Source organism: Alligator sinensis, unplaced genomic scaffold (genome assembly GCF_000455745.1).
Source record: "Alligator sinensis unplaced genomic scaffold, ASM45574v1 scaffold134_1, whole genome shotgun sequence".
NCBI classification, from domain to species: domain Eukaryota; kingdom Metazoa; phylum Chordata; order Crocodylia; family Alligatoridae; genus Alligator; species Alligator sinensis.
Genome location: NW_005841920.1, coordinates 978,702 through 990,850, shown reverse-complemented (window position 1 = coordinate 990,850; position 12,149 = coordinate 978,702). Strand labels below are relative to the sequence as shown.

General features: G+C 39.6%; 1 protein-coding gene across 14 annotated transcripts in view; it reads left to right on the top strand.

The window, feature by feature from the left end:
- Nucleotides 1–12,149, top strand: part of FRYL (FRY like transcription coactivator) — a 307,800-nt gene that overhangs the window by 137,119 nt on the left and 158,532 nt on the right. For all 14 annotated transcript variants that reach the window (XM_025198387.1, XM_025198393.1, XM_025198394.1 and 11 more), the window contains one exon: nt 6,457–6,510. In XM_025198387.1, the coding sequence (XP_025054172.1) occupies nt 6,457–6,510 (54 nt within the window). The remainder of the gene's footprint in view (nt 1–6,456; nt 6,511–12,149) is intronic.

The window sequence follows — 12,149 nt, the reverse complement described above, 5'->3', positions numbered from 1 at the left end:
GTGGGGGGGGGGGGGGGGGGTGGGGATTTTTCTTCACTTGCATGGTAAAATCCTAGAGTGGTCAAGAGTGTACATGTGCTAAAATTGTGAGAGGTTACCTTGACCAGCCAAGCTGAATGAAAACTACAAACTACTTTGTCTGTGTCCCCTAGACATTGTAAATAAATAAAATAAAAAAATCCCTTTGTCAGTATAACTTGATTAGTACATAGGTGGGTGTGATAGGGTGCAGAAACCATTGAAGGATCCAGAGGGGCGGGTATTTGGTTAATTATATGCAGCTGAGGAGTGGGGGAATTGGACCCCTGGGTAGATTCTCAGCTGGGAGAGTTTAAGAAGGGCCCTAACTGAGTGAGAAAGGAGAGGTTGAAATATGTAGTTACTGGTAAAAGTTGGGAGAACCTTTATGGCCTAAACTGAAACAGGCAATGTTATTTTCTTTTGAGTGAGTCTGTTCAGGGTTAAGGTCAGAGGGAACTGAACTTTGTGTTAAAGCAGAGCTCGAAATAAAAGATGGGTTTGTTTGAGCCCTGTAAGAGGTGACTTTGACTTGCATTAACCAGCAGAAGGCACAGCTAGCTCACAGGGGGTTTGTGTGATTTCTGCTAGCAGGCAAACCTTGCCACTGGCATGCTGGATTTCTCAAGGAACTGAGTCTTTTCACCTTAAGGGCATCTGCAATGCACATCTTTATAGAGGAGCTGCTGAAGAAACAACTATTGGTGGTGGTAGTGCTGCATGTAGAAATGGGAAATAAAATGGGTACAACAAAGCAAAACAAAAAATGGTATAAAAATGTATGTTCTTTGCCATAATGAAAATATTATCTGTCCTGTGCAAGTAGAAAAAGAGAGGTTTTAAGTATTTTTCTCACTCTTTATGTATCATCATAGTGTTTAAATATGCAAGTTATTTCCACTTTTTATTTAGTAAACTACTGAAGCAGTTTTGATGAACATAAACCATTCATTGTACCATGATTTTTAAAATCTCTTCCATTATAAAATTGAATTTTAATCTCTAGACCAATATGTATATTTCTGCTGGACCTACTGTACATCGCTCTGAATCCTGATTAGGGCCTCCAGGCTCTTCTCTAATTAGCAAATACTGTTGTATTTATTAATTAATAAATACTATATGTACAATATGGATATGTAGCAGTTCTGTAGTGAAGAACTTCAGTTGAAGAAATAATCACCATTTAGATAAAGCTATCTTTCAATACAGTGTGGGGACAAGTAAGTCTATCACACAATTCTGTATTTTTAAATTAAACAAATATAATAGAGCAGACAGCCTTCAAGCGACATTGCTATTTCCAGGCACTGTGTGACAGCAGCAAAGGACAGGTTCAAATTTAAGAGGTACACAAGCTTTCTAAATCTGTCTCAAGCCTCCATCAAGGTTCTCTCCAAGCTGTGCACCTGCACGGCTGCATACAATTTAATACCATACAGCTCTGTTGGTCTAAGGACATAGGCAGACAAGGTGCTTTGGGTAAATTGTATCACATTTACTCAAAGTACTTTGTCTAACCATGACATAAGATTTCTGCATCATGAATGGGGAGTCCCCATTACTGGCTCTGGGGAACTGCTCCGCTCCCCAGCCCCCAGTCTTGTGCTTGGAGGATTATTGCAAAATTCATTGCATGAGGATCCACTACATGAGGATTCTAGTCTATTAGGCTTAGCAAAAGGGGGAGGCAGGACTGAAGCGTCATGCTCACGGATCACTACACCTTAGTGGGAACATTGGCCTCCACCCAGAAACCTGTGGAAAAATTTTAACTGGGTTTTCTAAAGCAAACAGACTTCCATACAGGCAAGAAAGATTCAACTATAATTGTGTTTATTACAAGGGGAAAGGGTCAACGTTTATTCAGAACTTTATTTAATAGTATTAATTGAAACCTCAAACAGTTCCATTTCTGTCACTGGCAAACCAACCCAGAGGAGCTATCAACTAGCCCAGTCTTTTGGGAAGGGAGATCTGCCCAGGCTGTGGTACTTGGTAGGGAGGCCCACCCTGAAGAACCATGCTGCTCCTTTCCACCAAAGGTTGTTGCTCCGTTCCAGGTTTTGCTACTTACACCAGCCAAAGTGGTGATGTACAGGGACAGCAGTGACTTCTGCCTGGCTCTTTTGTAACAAACAACTTTAGAAAAACCACATTGGAGGAATTTACTACCTTTTAGAGTCGTAGCTCTAAACGTCTGCTTCTCTTGGCCAAAGACTTGTCTACTACTTGATTTAAGTTTTGCTTATATTTCAGAAGAACTTGTTTGTGTAGTTGGTTTATTACTCTGAGTAGGAACATAAAATATTTTAATACCTGCTGTTTTGATTACTCTGCATGTAGTTACAGACATTAGGACACGTGTGTGTGGATGTGCGTATTTAAATAACATATGGTCAAGATCATGGAAAGGTACTTAGTTTCTGAAGTATACTATGAAGCAAATATGATGCAGTACAATTTTTGTGGTAATTTCTGATGGTGCTTGTTCTAAATTTCCTGATGAACAGAAATCCAGATAAGTTTATCATGTAGTTGCCTTGGCAAAATTCATTTTGTAGTCTCTAGGAAGGAAACTAGTTAAGTTACTTTATTGACTTTTGTCAGGATTCATTTGCTTTCTGATGTCTGTAATGTTAAAGACATGTATTTTGTACTGGGAGTAAGGGCCTATACAAATTAGCCCTTTTCTTCTTTAGAAGCTCTTTTCACCCAAAATACTTCTCTTAAAAAGGAAAAAAAGAGAAAAACCACACATTACTTTTCTTGTTTGTTCAAGTTTTTTCCTTTTCCATAAGAGATTTTCCCTCCTCCTTTTTCTCTTAAATCTTCTGGCAACAGAGCCTTGCTTAATTTGGTTAGTAGGTGTTAGCCTTAGGTCTAAGGCTGTAGTATTGTTATACTACTTGTTGAGTTATTAATTTTTTGGATTTTTCATCTCTGCATTATCTTTGCATGGTAGTTTTTGTCCATAATTGCTTTTGGAGATAAACTGTATTTACCTCTAATTTTGTTACAGCAAACCATTTTGTGTTTCACTCTGGGTGAGGGCTGGTGCCCAGGCCAGGCATGTCTTGACCAGTCTCCATGCCCTACAAAGCTGGTAGGCCTCCCTCGGCAGGCACTACTTAATGGTGCCCTTTGGAACTGTGGGTCTTCCCTTTTCTTTCTGTTTTTTGTTAGAGTTCTTAGAAATACGTTTTTGTTGGGCAAAATCAGGTGCCTGACAATCAGCAGATTGTTGGCAGGGTCCAACCCCCTGTGCAGTCCCCAGAGCTGGTTGATGATCAGCAGATTGGCACTGCCCCAGGGCATATGACCCAGAGCTTAAACTCCAGAGTGATCTTTGACCCTCAGTTCAAAGTGAGCTGGTCAAAGAAGACCCCCTCTGGGGGTCTTCCCTTTTCTTTCTGTTTTTTGTTAGAGCTCTTAGAATTATGTTTTTGTTGGGCAAAGGAATAAGGCATTTTTGCAAGGGGAGGGGAGTGACAGCAGTAGTTCTTCTGCAGGAGAGAGGGGTTTAGGCTTGTATAGGGTCATTGGAAGAGGGTTATGGGGATATTCATGGGGATGAGGTGAAGAGGTGCAGGGGTGGGTTGAATGGGAAGGATGGGGGGAGGTGGGAAAAAGTTTATTTTTAACTGGATGTATGCTAATTGGAATTAGAGGGAGGGTTTGTCTGTTTGGGGTTTGGGGAGGGAGGTAGTGATTGAGAATGGGGCAGTTGCCATTCTTGTGTTTTGAAGGAATTCTGCAAGTTATGGGTTGTCTGCTTACTGTAAGATGCTCTGAGCCTTTTGGGTGGAGCAGGATATAAATCTAAATAAATAAATAAGTTTGCCTTACAGTACTCTGTTGTAACACTTTTGGGCTCTCTGTATTGTGTTCAGCAATTTTAGCAAAGGTTATTAAACAGTAGATTAGAGCCACATTTGCTGAATCTCATAGTAGGTTGCTCAGGTTTTTGCTCTTATAGCCATCCAGTCAACAACACCTAAGGCTGCTGACAGATGTTCAGTTGAAAGCACAATGGGATCTGACTTGCAATCCCAAAGATTGCACCTCCTGCCATGTTATGTGGACATGGCAGAAGGTGCAATTTTGGACTGGGGATTGGATCTCAGCTGCACCATACTTGTCAGTGCAGCATGATCCTGGGGCTGCCAGTGTAGCAGCAAGCTGAAAATCAGGTGCCTGACAATCAGCAGATTGTTGGCAGGGTCCAGCCCCCTGTGCAGTCCCCAGAGCTGGTTGATGATCAGCAGATTGGCACTGCCCCAGGGCACATGACCCAGAGCTTAAACTCCAGAGTGATCTTTGACCAGCTCATCTGCTAACGATCAGATAAGCTGGACTGTTCCAGGGCTCAAGCTCCAGAGCAGTTCCAACCAGATCTGCTGATGATGAAGCCCAAGAGTGGTCCCAAGCAGCTGATCATTGGCAGGATTGAACTGCCTTGAGGGTAGTCCTGATCTGCCATTGACTGACAGCAGTGCTAGTTCAGTCCCTGCCAACTGACAATCAGCTGATTGTCGGCAGGATTCAGACCTCTTGGGCGTTGCTTGCCCAGCACAGTCCTGATTGTGTGGATGATCAACTGATAGTTGGCTGCTGGGGACCACACTAAGGCCAGCTGGAAACGTCAGTGCCATCCACCCTGCCACATGTTCAGTTTTTAAGGCAGTATGGAAACCAGCCTAAAAGTTATTACACATATTTTGTGTAATAGCTATGGCTGGTTTCCTGCTTTATTACACCATTTATCCCTTGAATGTATGACCAGTCTATGCTTTAAGGCATAATTAACTGGTTAGTCATGTTTTAAGAGTAACATCTGCCTGGGGCCTCATAATCCAGTAAATCTATTCCTTCTGCAGTGGGGAATTCTTGAGCATTCTAGCAACTTAGAGTGATAACCAAGAGGTGCATATTTGACTAAAAATGTGTGTACTAGCCCTGAACTTCTCAATTCTGATTTCTAATTTTGTAATTCAGATTGGCCATCCCAGAGATTAATTTTAAATATCCAGTATCCTTTTGTACAGCTAAACAGATCTGTACACATGTGTGGCATACATGTATACATTCCTTCTGTTTTAAATAGGAGCTAATATGTAATTAGCTAAGATTATTTTTCTGTGATATGTTGCTCACTGTCAGTTAGATCTGGAGTTTGTCTTTTGCTGAAATGTGTCCTGGCTAAAATGTAAAATAATTGTAATCCGCTTTCCACCAGGCTAACAGTGTCTCCTTTCTGTTGACCCCAGCAATTAGTTGCCTAAAGTTTTCAAGGGTGTACTTTAGTTTAATTTAAAGTCTTTAATGTTGTTGGAAAATTCAGCTGAGGTTTCCCTAATGACTAAACTGGATACTTTTCGTTCTTTATTGAATATTAAGAACTATCCAAGGTTAAATTGTTTACAAATATTGGTGTCCCACTGGTTTTATTTATTTTTTAAATAGAGAGGTGCCTAATCTTAAAGTTCCTTTGTAACTAATGAAAAATTTTCAACATAAATCCTGTGTGTGTCTCATTGTGCATTCAGTCATAACTATGGAATATTCTTTTGGTCTAGCAAATGGACTAGTAAATAATAGACCTCTAATAAAGTTGAATGGTGGAGCTACAGCTGCTCTAGTGCAGTTCTAATGGATTTGTTTTTATATGGGTACTGTCTTTCTAGTTTTTTGATATTTTTTTTTCTTGTATATTTTGGTTGATTGATTAATTTTACCATAAATATAGTTGCTTTCTGTTCTTAGACCCCAGTGTTTTTATAAAGGGGATAATCATGAGATACTGAAACCAATTTAGAACTTTAATCTGATTATTATTGTAGTTTTCCTTTACTTTACAAAGTTATCTTTGCCGTAATGGTACCTATTGATATTTTCAATTTTATTGTACTTGGACATTAATTTGCATCTCCTTTTCATGTTCAGGGAAGAAGAGAAAAAGTAGGTGGGGGTGGTTCAGTCTGCAGCTTTATAAAGAACTTGTTCCCTTCTTGCAACTTCTTTTCATAACTGCATGATGTGATCATGGATAAACTGGATTTCCTTTAAAATCCAATTTGATATGCATTATTAGCTGTTGCTGTTGAGCAATATGTTGTTCACCATTTTAAAATCCGTTGTTCATTTGAAGAGTGAGAATTTGAGTTTCTGGAATTCAGGCATTCTAGCCTTTTTATCTACATTTATAGTGCTACCGATAGACCACCATCATAGTTTCTGGATCTGTTTGATCTTTTCTGAGTGCTTGGGAATAGAGTAAATATTGAGAATGCCACTTGTCTCCTTATGTTCCCATAATGTAAATTTGTAAAATATCAGGAATCAACCTCTGTTAGATTACATTTGCCTGTATTGCTTACAATAGCTCATTGGTAGCTAATTGCCTGCTTTCATAATCTTTATTTGGTTTTTTTGTAGGAAAAGCTTTTATCCAGATCTCTTCAAAGAGGTGAAGATCTTCAGTTTGACCAGGTAGGAGACATTTTCATTAAAAAGAAATTCCTCATATAATTTTAGTAGCTGCTCTTTGCACGGAATGATAGTTGTACTCTTCAGATAATTTAGAGCTTTAGAGTACTGATTTGTTAAATAATCACTAGGGTTAACAAAAAGTCTAGTTTTGTTAACAAAAGTGTTCTAAAAGGATATAGAAATATGGCAGGCAGCTGAAGGATTTGGGTTATATTTTTCCAGCTTTTGCTACAGAATTTGTGTAATCTTGGGCAATATATTTCATACCTCAGTTTTGTTTTCCCCAGCTATACAGTAATTATAATGATCTCAGTAAGGCTTTATATTTATGCAGCACTTTTTAAAATTCTTGAATAGAAAACCTAAAATATAGTTGAAGTGTTACCTAACCTGTTTAAACAATAAAGTTTTCTATAGTGCCCCACAATATGTTCTGTAAGACCTGTTGTTCTTTTCTTATTTCAAAGGCACTCTACCCAGTGTAGTAGTAGTAGTAGTAGTAAGGCTGTGATCCTGCAGAGGTTTACTGCCTATTAACTTTAATGTTTCCAATTCCACCATAGCTTGGCTCTTATAGAATCATAGAAGAGTAGGGCTGGAAGGGACCTCTGGAGGTCATGTAATCCAGCCCCTTGCCCTGAGGCAGGATCATCCCTATCCAAACCATCCTATAAATCTTTGTCTAAACTATTACTAAAACTATACAGTCAACTGTACCACACCCACAAGGCATAATATCTTAACCTGTCACAGGTAAAGTAGGGACAACAACAGTTAGTTCCCTGCTGCAAGGGCTGTTGAAATACGCTCAACAGGTCCAATGAGGAGGGCTATGACCCCAGTACAAAGAAAGGCAAAAACCTCACTCTACCCTCAGTTCATATTCCTCTGAGCATGGCGTAGAATTCCTGCCTGAATCCAGATGTGGTTATCAGTCTGACCTTGAGCAGGGGGGCAAGACCTTCTAGCTAGGAACCCCCAGGGTTTAGTCTGTCTGAAGGAGCATTGCTCTTTATACCTCTATGTACTTCTGTATCTGTGCCTGGATGGAGCCCCACTGGACTGACTTACAATCTGTCCCTATTTATTATAGAATAGCATCCAACATTTACACAGTTCCCTAGGTCATATGTCATAGGGTCCAGCTGTGGTAGGGAAATACAATAGGGAAAGCTGAAAGATCAAGCAGAGTACAACAGGCACTGGTGGTACTAGGCACTGATATAGCTGAGCTTAATTGGATGTATGCTCTTGCTAATCAGTGTCTGACATATGACCATGTTCTTGTGGCCCTAGCTTTGATCCTGTTATACTAATTTGATGTAAAGCCCAAAGGTAGATAGAATACACTATTCAGAAGTGAGGAAATGACCAACCTCCACTGTGCAGAAGGTGCTTTGGTGCAACCAGTTTTGCTGTAGTTCCCTGCCTAACATGAAGAGCTTTGGGCTAGGCCTTGCAGCACAAGAGGAGAATGTGAGCAGACTCAAAGAGGAGGCTGAGTGTATACTAGGTGAGGATTAGAAAGAAGGGAAACTATACAGCTTGTCTTTAAACTCTTTCAACTCAAGACAGCACTGTGCTGAAGCAAGAAGCTGAAGACAATGAGTGAAAGAAACCAGAGAAAAGAAAACACAGAAGGATATAGAGCAGACAAAAGGACAGGGAAGGATAAATTGAATACAATACATGAAGTATGGGTGTTAGAGGACATTAATAAAAGTCAGATGGGAGAGAATGGAGGGAAGTGGCAGCCTTCACATATCCAAAGTTCCTTGATCTTTTCCAGAGTTTATTTTTTTTCTTTTGCCCTTTTAATAGTACAAACCACTTTTGTTAGTGATGGCTTCTTGTCCCTGTTTAAAGAAGATGGTTATGAAGAGTGAATAGTTTGCCTTTAGAGATTTGAAATTCACCCCATTTAAAAAAATCTTACAAACAAAAACAAATTTATGTGGTAGCATTAGCCAGAGTATTACTGGGATGGTGGGGCAGGGGGAATGTAATATGCATTTGTTTTTTAACTGATTATTTTGCTATGCAGATTACTTCAATTAATTGTTTTTCTTTTTAAATTTTAAAGAAAGAATGTCCCAAGGCCCCTTAAAGGTGTTATCTCAGAAATATAAAAATTACTCCGCTCAGTGAGTGGTTGGAAAGAAAGGGAAGTAAAGAATGCAGGGCTGATGAGATGATAATTGAAAAATCTGGCACAAACTAATGCATTCATTCTCTGGTGATGTTGCCAGGGTTGATGTTAATGCTTTTCTCAAAAGCTAAATATTACTAGTTTAAAACTTCCCCTTGAAAGAACCCTAACAAAAATACTACTACTGTGATAAAGCACTTGTAACTGTTCCCCATTTACAAATCTTACTATCTATGATTGGTTCCATCTGTTAAGCTACACCTGAATAGCTACCAGAAAACAGATATGTTTGTAGGGAGAAATCAGAATTGAGCAGAAAAGCATACAGGAAAAACTCCTTGGAACACTGAGACCTAAACCAAATGTTGTGAAAATCTAATGTTACCAATTCAACCAAATGTTGTGAAAATCTAATGTTACCACTTCTCTCTTTTGATCCCTTTTTTTTTTTTTTTTTGTATGTCTGATTTCCCATCTTGTTTTCAGGTCAGAGTTTGCTATAGTAAAGTCTGTTTTAAAGGCAATGAAAACATAATGTGGTGCTGGGTCAAGGTAAAATTACTTGGATGAATTTGTGGCACTTCAGGATTCTTAGGAGAGTGCCCCATTTGGTGACGAGCTAACCATTGTTTTTCTGTGTCTTTATTTTTGCCTGTATATGTTAAATCCTCCCACAAATAAATTCTGTTGTGGTTGAGACATTTGAAAAGCATATGAAGTCTATGTGACTCATTATGCAGTGCAAATGTTTAGTTCATGATTCTTTGAGGGTGGTAGCAAACAGACAAACTCCTGAATACTGATCAGCTGCCAGGGAGAAAAAGCCACAGAGCTTTCCAGTGAGGCTATGAATGAGGCAAAAATTGAACTGTAGAAGCTCACAAGGGAGCTAATGAACAGGAATAAATAACAGGAAAAATTAATGGATGGTGATTTGTCATCATCCAAACACAAAGTGAGGAGGAAATGGTATTTGGTGTTTGTGCCTTTTTGATGGAAAGCCAGTTAGCTGGTCAATATGACTAGAATTTGTCCTTACTGTAATTATACCTGAGAGCCATATAAGACCATGATATGGAAAAGCAGTACTTCTTCAGGTTTCAAACAAGATTATTCTCTTAAATATCTTGGAGGTTTTTAACAAACTTAAAAAAAATAAATTAAAAGTTTAGGCAAAAAGCATACGGTTTGGGGAAACGAGAAGTAATTATTTATGCGGAAGCATTTCTAACATGTTGAAACTAAATTTCAAAATTGAAATAATCCTATTCTTATTTAAAATGTTATGAAGAAGCGATGAGAAGCAGCGTTACATTATGAATTATTTATATAGTTGGTTTATTGTTACACCTCTATACTTGAAAAATCATATTTTAATTAAGAAATGTGTGTTGCTTAGGAAACGGTACAAAATTTTGTATGCAAAACTTCATTCATATTTGCCTTATTGGTACTTTCTGTAATGCTTGTCCCAGTAATATTGTAGTGCAACATAATGTGAGTACAGAAGTAGTTAGCCATGTTAGTCTGAGGTCAGGATAGAGATGTTTGCTCACAAAAGTTTATGCATCTCTGATTTGTTAGTTTATAAGGTTCATATGCAAGTACATCTATAGTGTCATGTCTCGGCTAGACTTAAAGGAGTATTTTGCTCTTTCTTCTTGGGTTTTATTGAGTCTCTTTTGGAGGGAATATTTTTATCTCTCCACTTCTCTACCTTACCTTTTGTCTTGCTCTGACGTGCAGTAGACACAGAGCTCTTACTTGATATTACTGGATCCTGACTCATTTTTGGCCTTCCAAGTATGACCAAAGCTCAGAACTGACAATAGAAGTGGTTTGGGACCTAAAGGAACGTGCAGAGCATGCATGAGATATTGTCTAGATCAGTGCTGCTTAACTTTTTAAACTGAAAACACCCCTCAAAAGGCCAGCTTTTAGTTTTCCCTAATATTTTGTCAAGAGCAGTTTTCTCAGATGCAGAGAAATACAGCAATCTGAACTGAAGGTGATGAATATGTAATTTCCTTAAATAACTGATTTAATTTGCATGGAGTTAACCATACACCCTTTTTTCCTGTTGTTTAGCTTTCAGCAAGCTGAAGATGAAAGAAGGTTTCTTTGCTTTGCTTTTTATTTGTATCCCTGATCATATTTAGTTGTTCACATATATCAAGACTTATAATATCACCGTCTTTGCATTTGAACTCATTTTGATGTTTAATAAATACAGGGCCTTCTGTGATCCTGGCTTAGTGCAGGCCTTCAGCTCTCAGGTGTTTAAATTGTCACATGCCTGTTAGTATCTGAGTTTCAGCATATGTAGATGGTTATTGGTATTTTTATTACATCTGTTTTATGGTTGGTGATTAAAAAAAATCCCAAAAGGGATAGGGTTGAAGTAATTGACAAAAATCCCATGGACTCCAATGGTGTAGGACCAATTCCCAAAATACCTTTAGGTTTCTCCTTCTCAGGAAAATTCTTTGTGCTAGGTACATGGATTTGCATTGCCTTCTAATTTTTTAAAAATAGTAATACTATTTTATATTTGCAAACTGAATTTCTGGACCCATATTCACAATACTGGGACCAGTGAATCTTTTCCCATGAGTAAAAAGCAGTACTGAATTGCAAAATATTTTTTTATTTACTGATAAAATGTCACTAAGTTGCTTAGTATTATGGCACCAAACCTTTTGGCCCCAAGGGCCGGATGAGTGGTGTGGGATTGGTCTGTGAGCCCAGTCCCATGATGCTCTGCGCCAGACGCATGCCACCTGCCACCCTCACCTAGCTGCCTGTCATCTCAGTGTAGCCGTGCACCAGTGCAATCTGGCATGTGGGGCTGCATAATCTGGCCAGCAGGGTTCCCAACAAGACTGGACATTTGGCAGCAGGGGAGCAACAGTTGTTGCTGCCACCACTCCCCTGCTGCCAGATTTCTGGACCCTTTGGGAGCCTTGTGGGACAGATGATACAGCTCTGTGGGCCAGGATTTGTACACCCCTGGCTAAGTGTATGGTGATCCCCTCTATTTGTAGAATTTGGTTAGAGTTTCACAGGCCCAGCTGTACAAATGTGAATGCCCTTTGAAACATTCCAAGAGCAGCTGAATTGCTCCAGAATAGTATGTCTCGAAATGAGGTATTGTTTTGGAACATTTCACTTCTTGTTACACGTGCCTGGGGACATGGGATCCATAGATCCTTCAGCATCCTACAGTGCTCTGCTCTACTCCTTCCCCCCCCCCCCCCCCCCCCCTTCCCCTTTCCCAGCCTCCATGGGGGAGGGAGAATAGGATGGACAGCCTGGCAGGCTGACCAGCAGTCACTGGGTCCCTCTCCAGTGCTCAGATTGCTGCTGGGCCCTGGGGCACTGCTTGCTGTCTGTTGGGGACCCTCCCTCTCTCCTGACCCTTTTTCTACTTGCCATTATTATTGCTGGGTTCTCCAGCACTAATCCTCCCCTCTGCCTCTCTCCTCTGGGA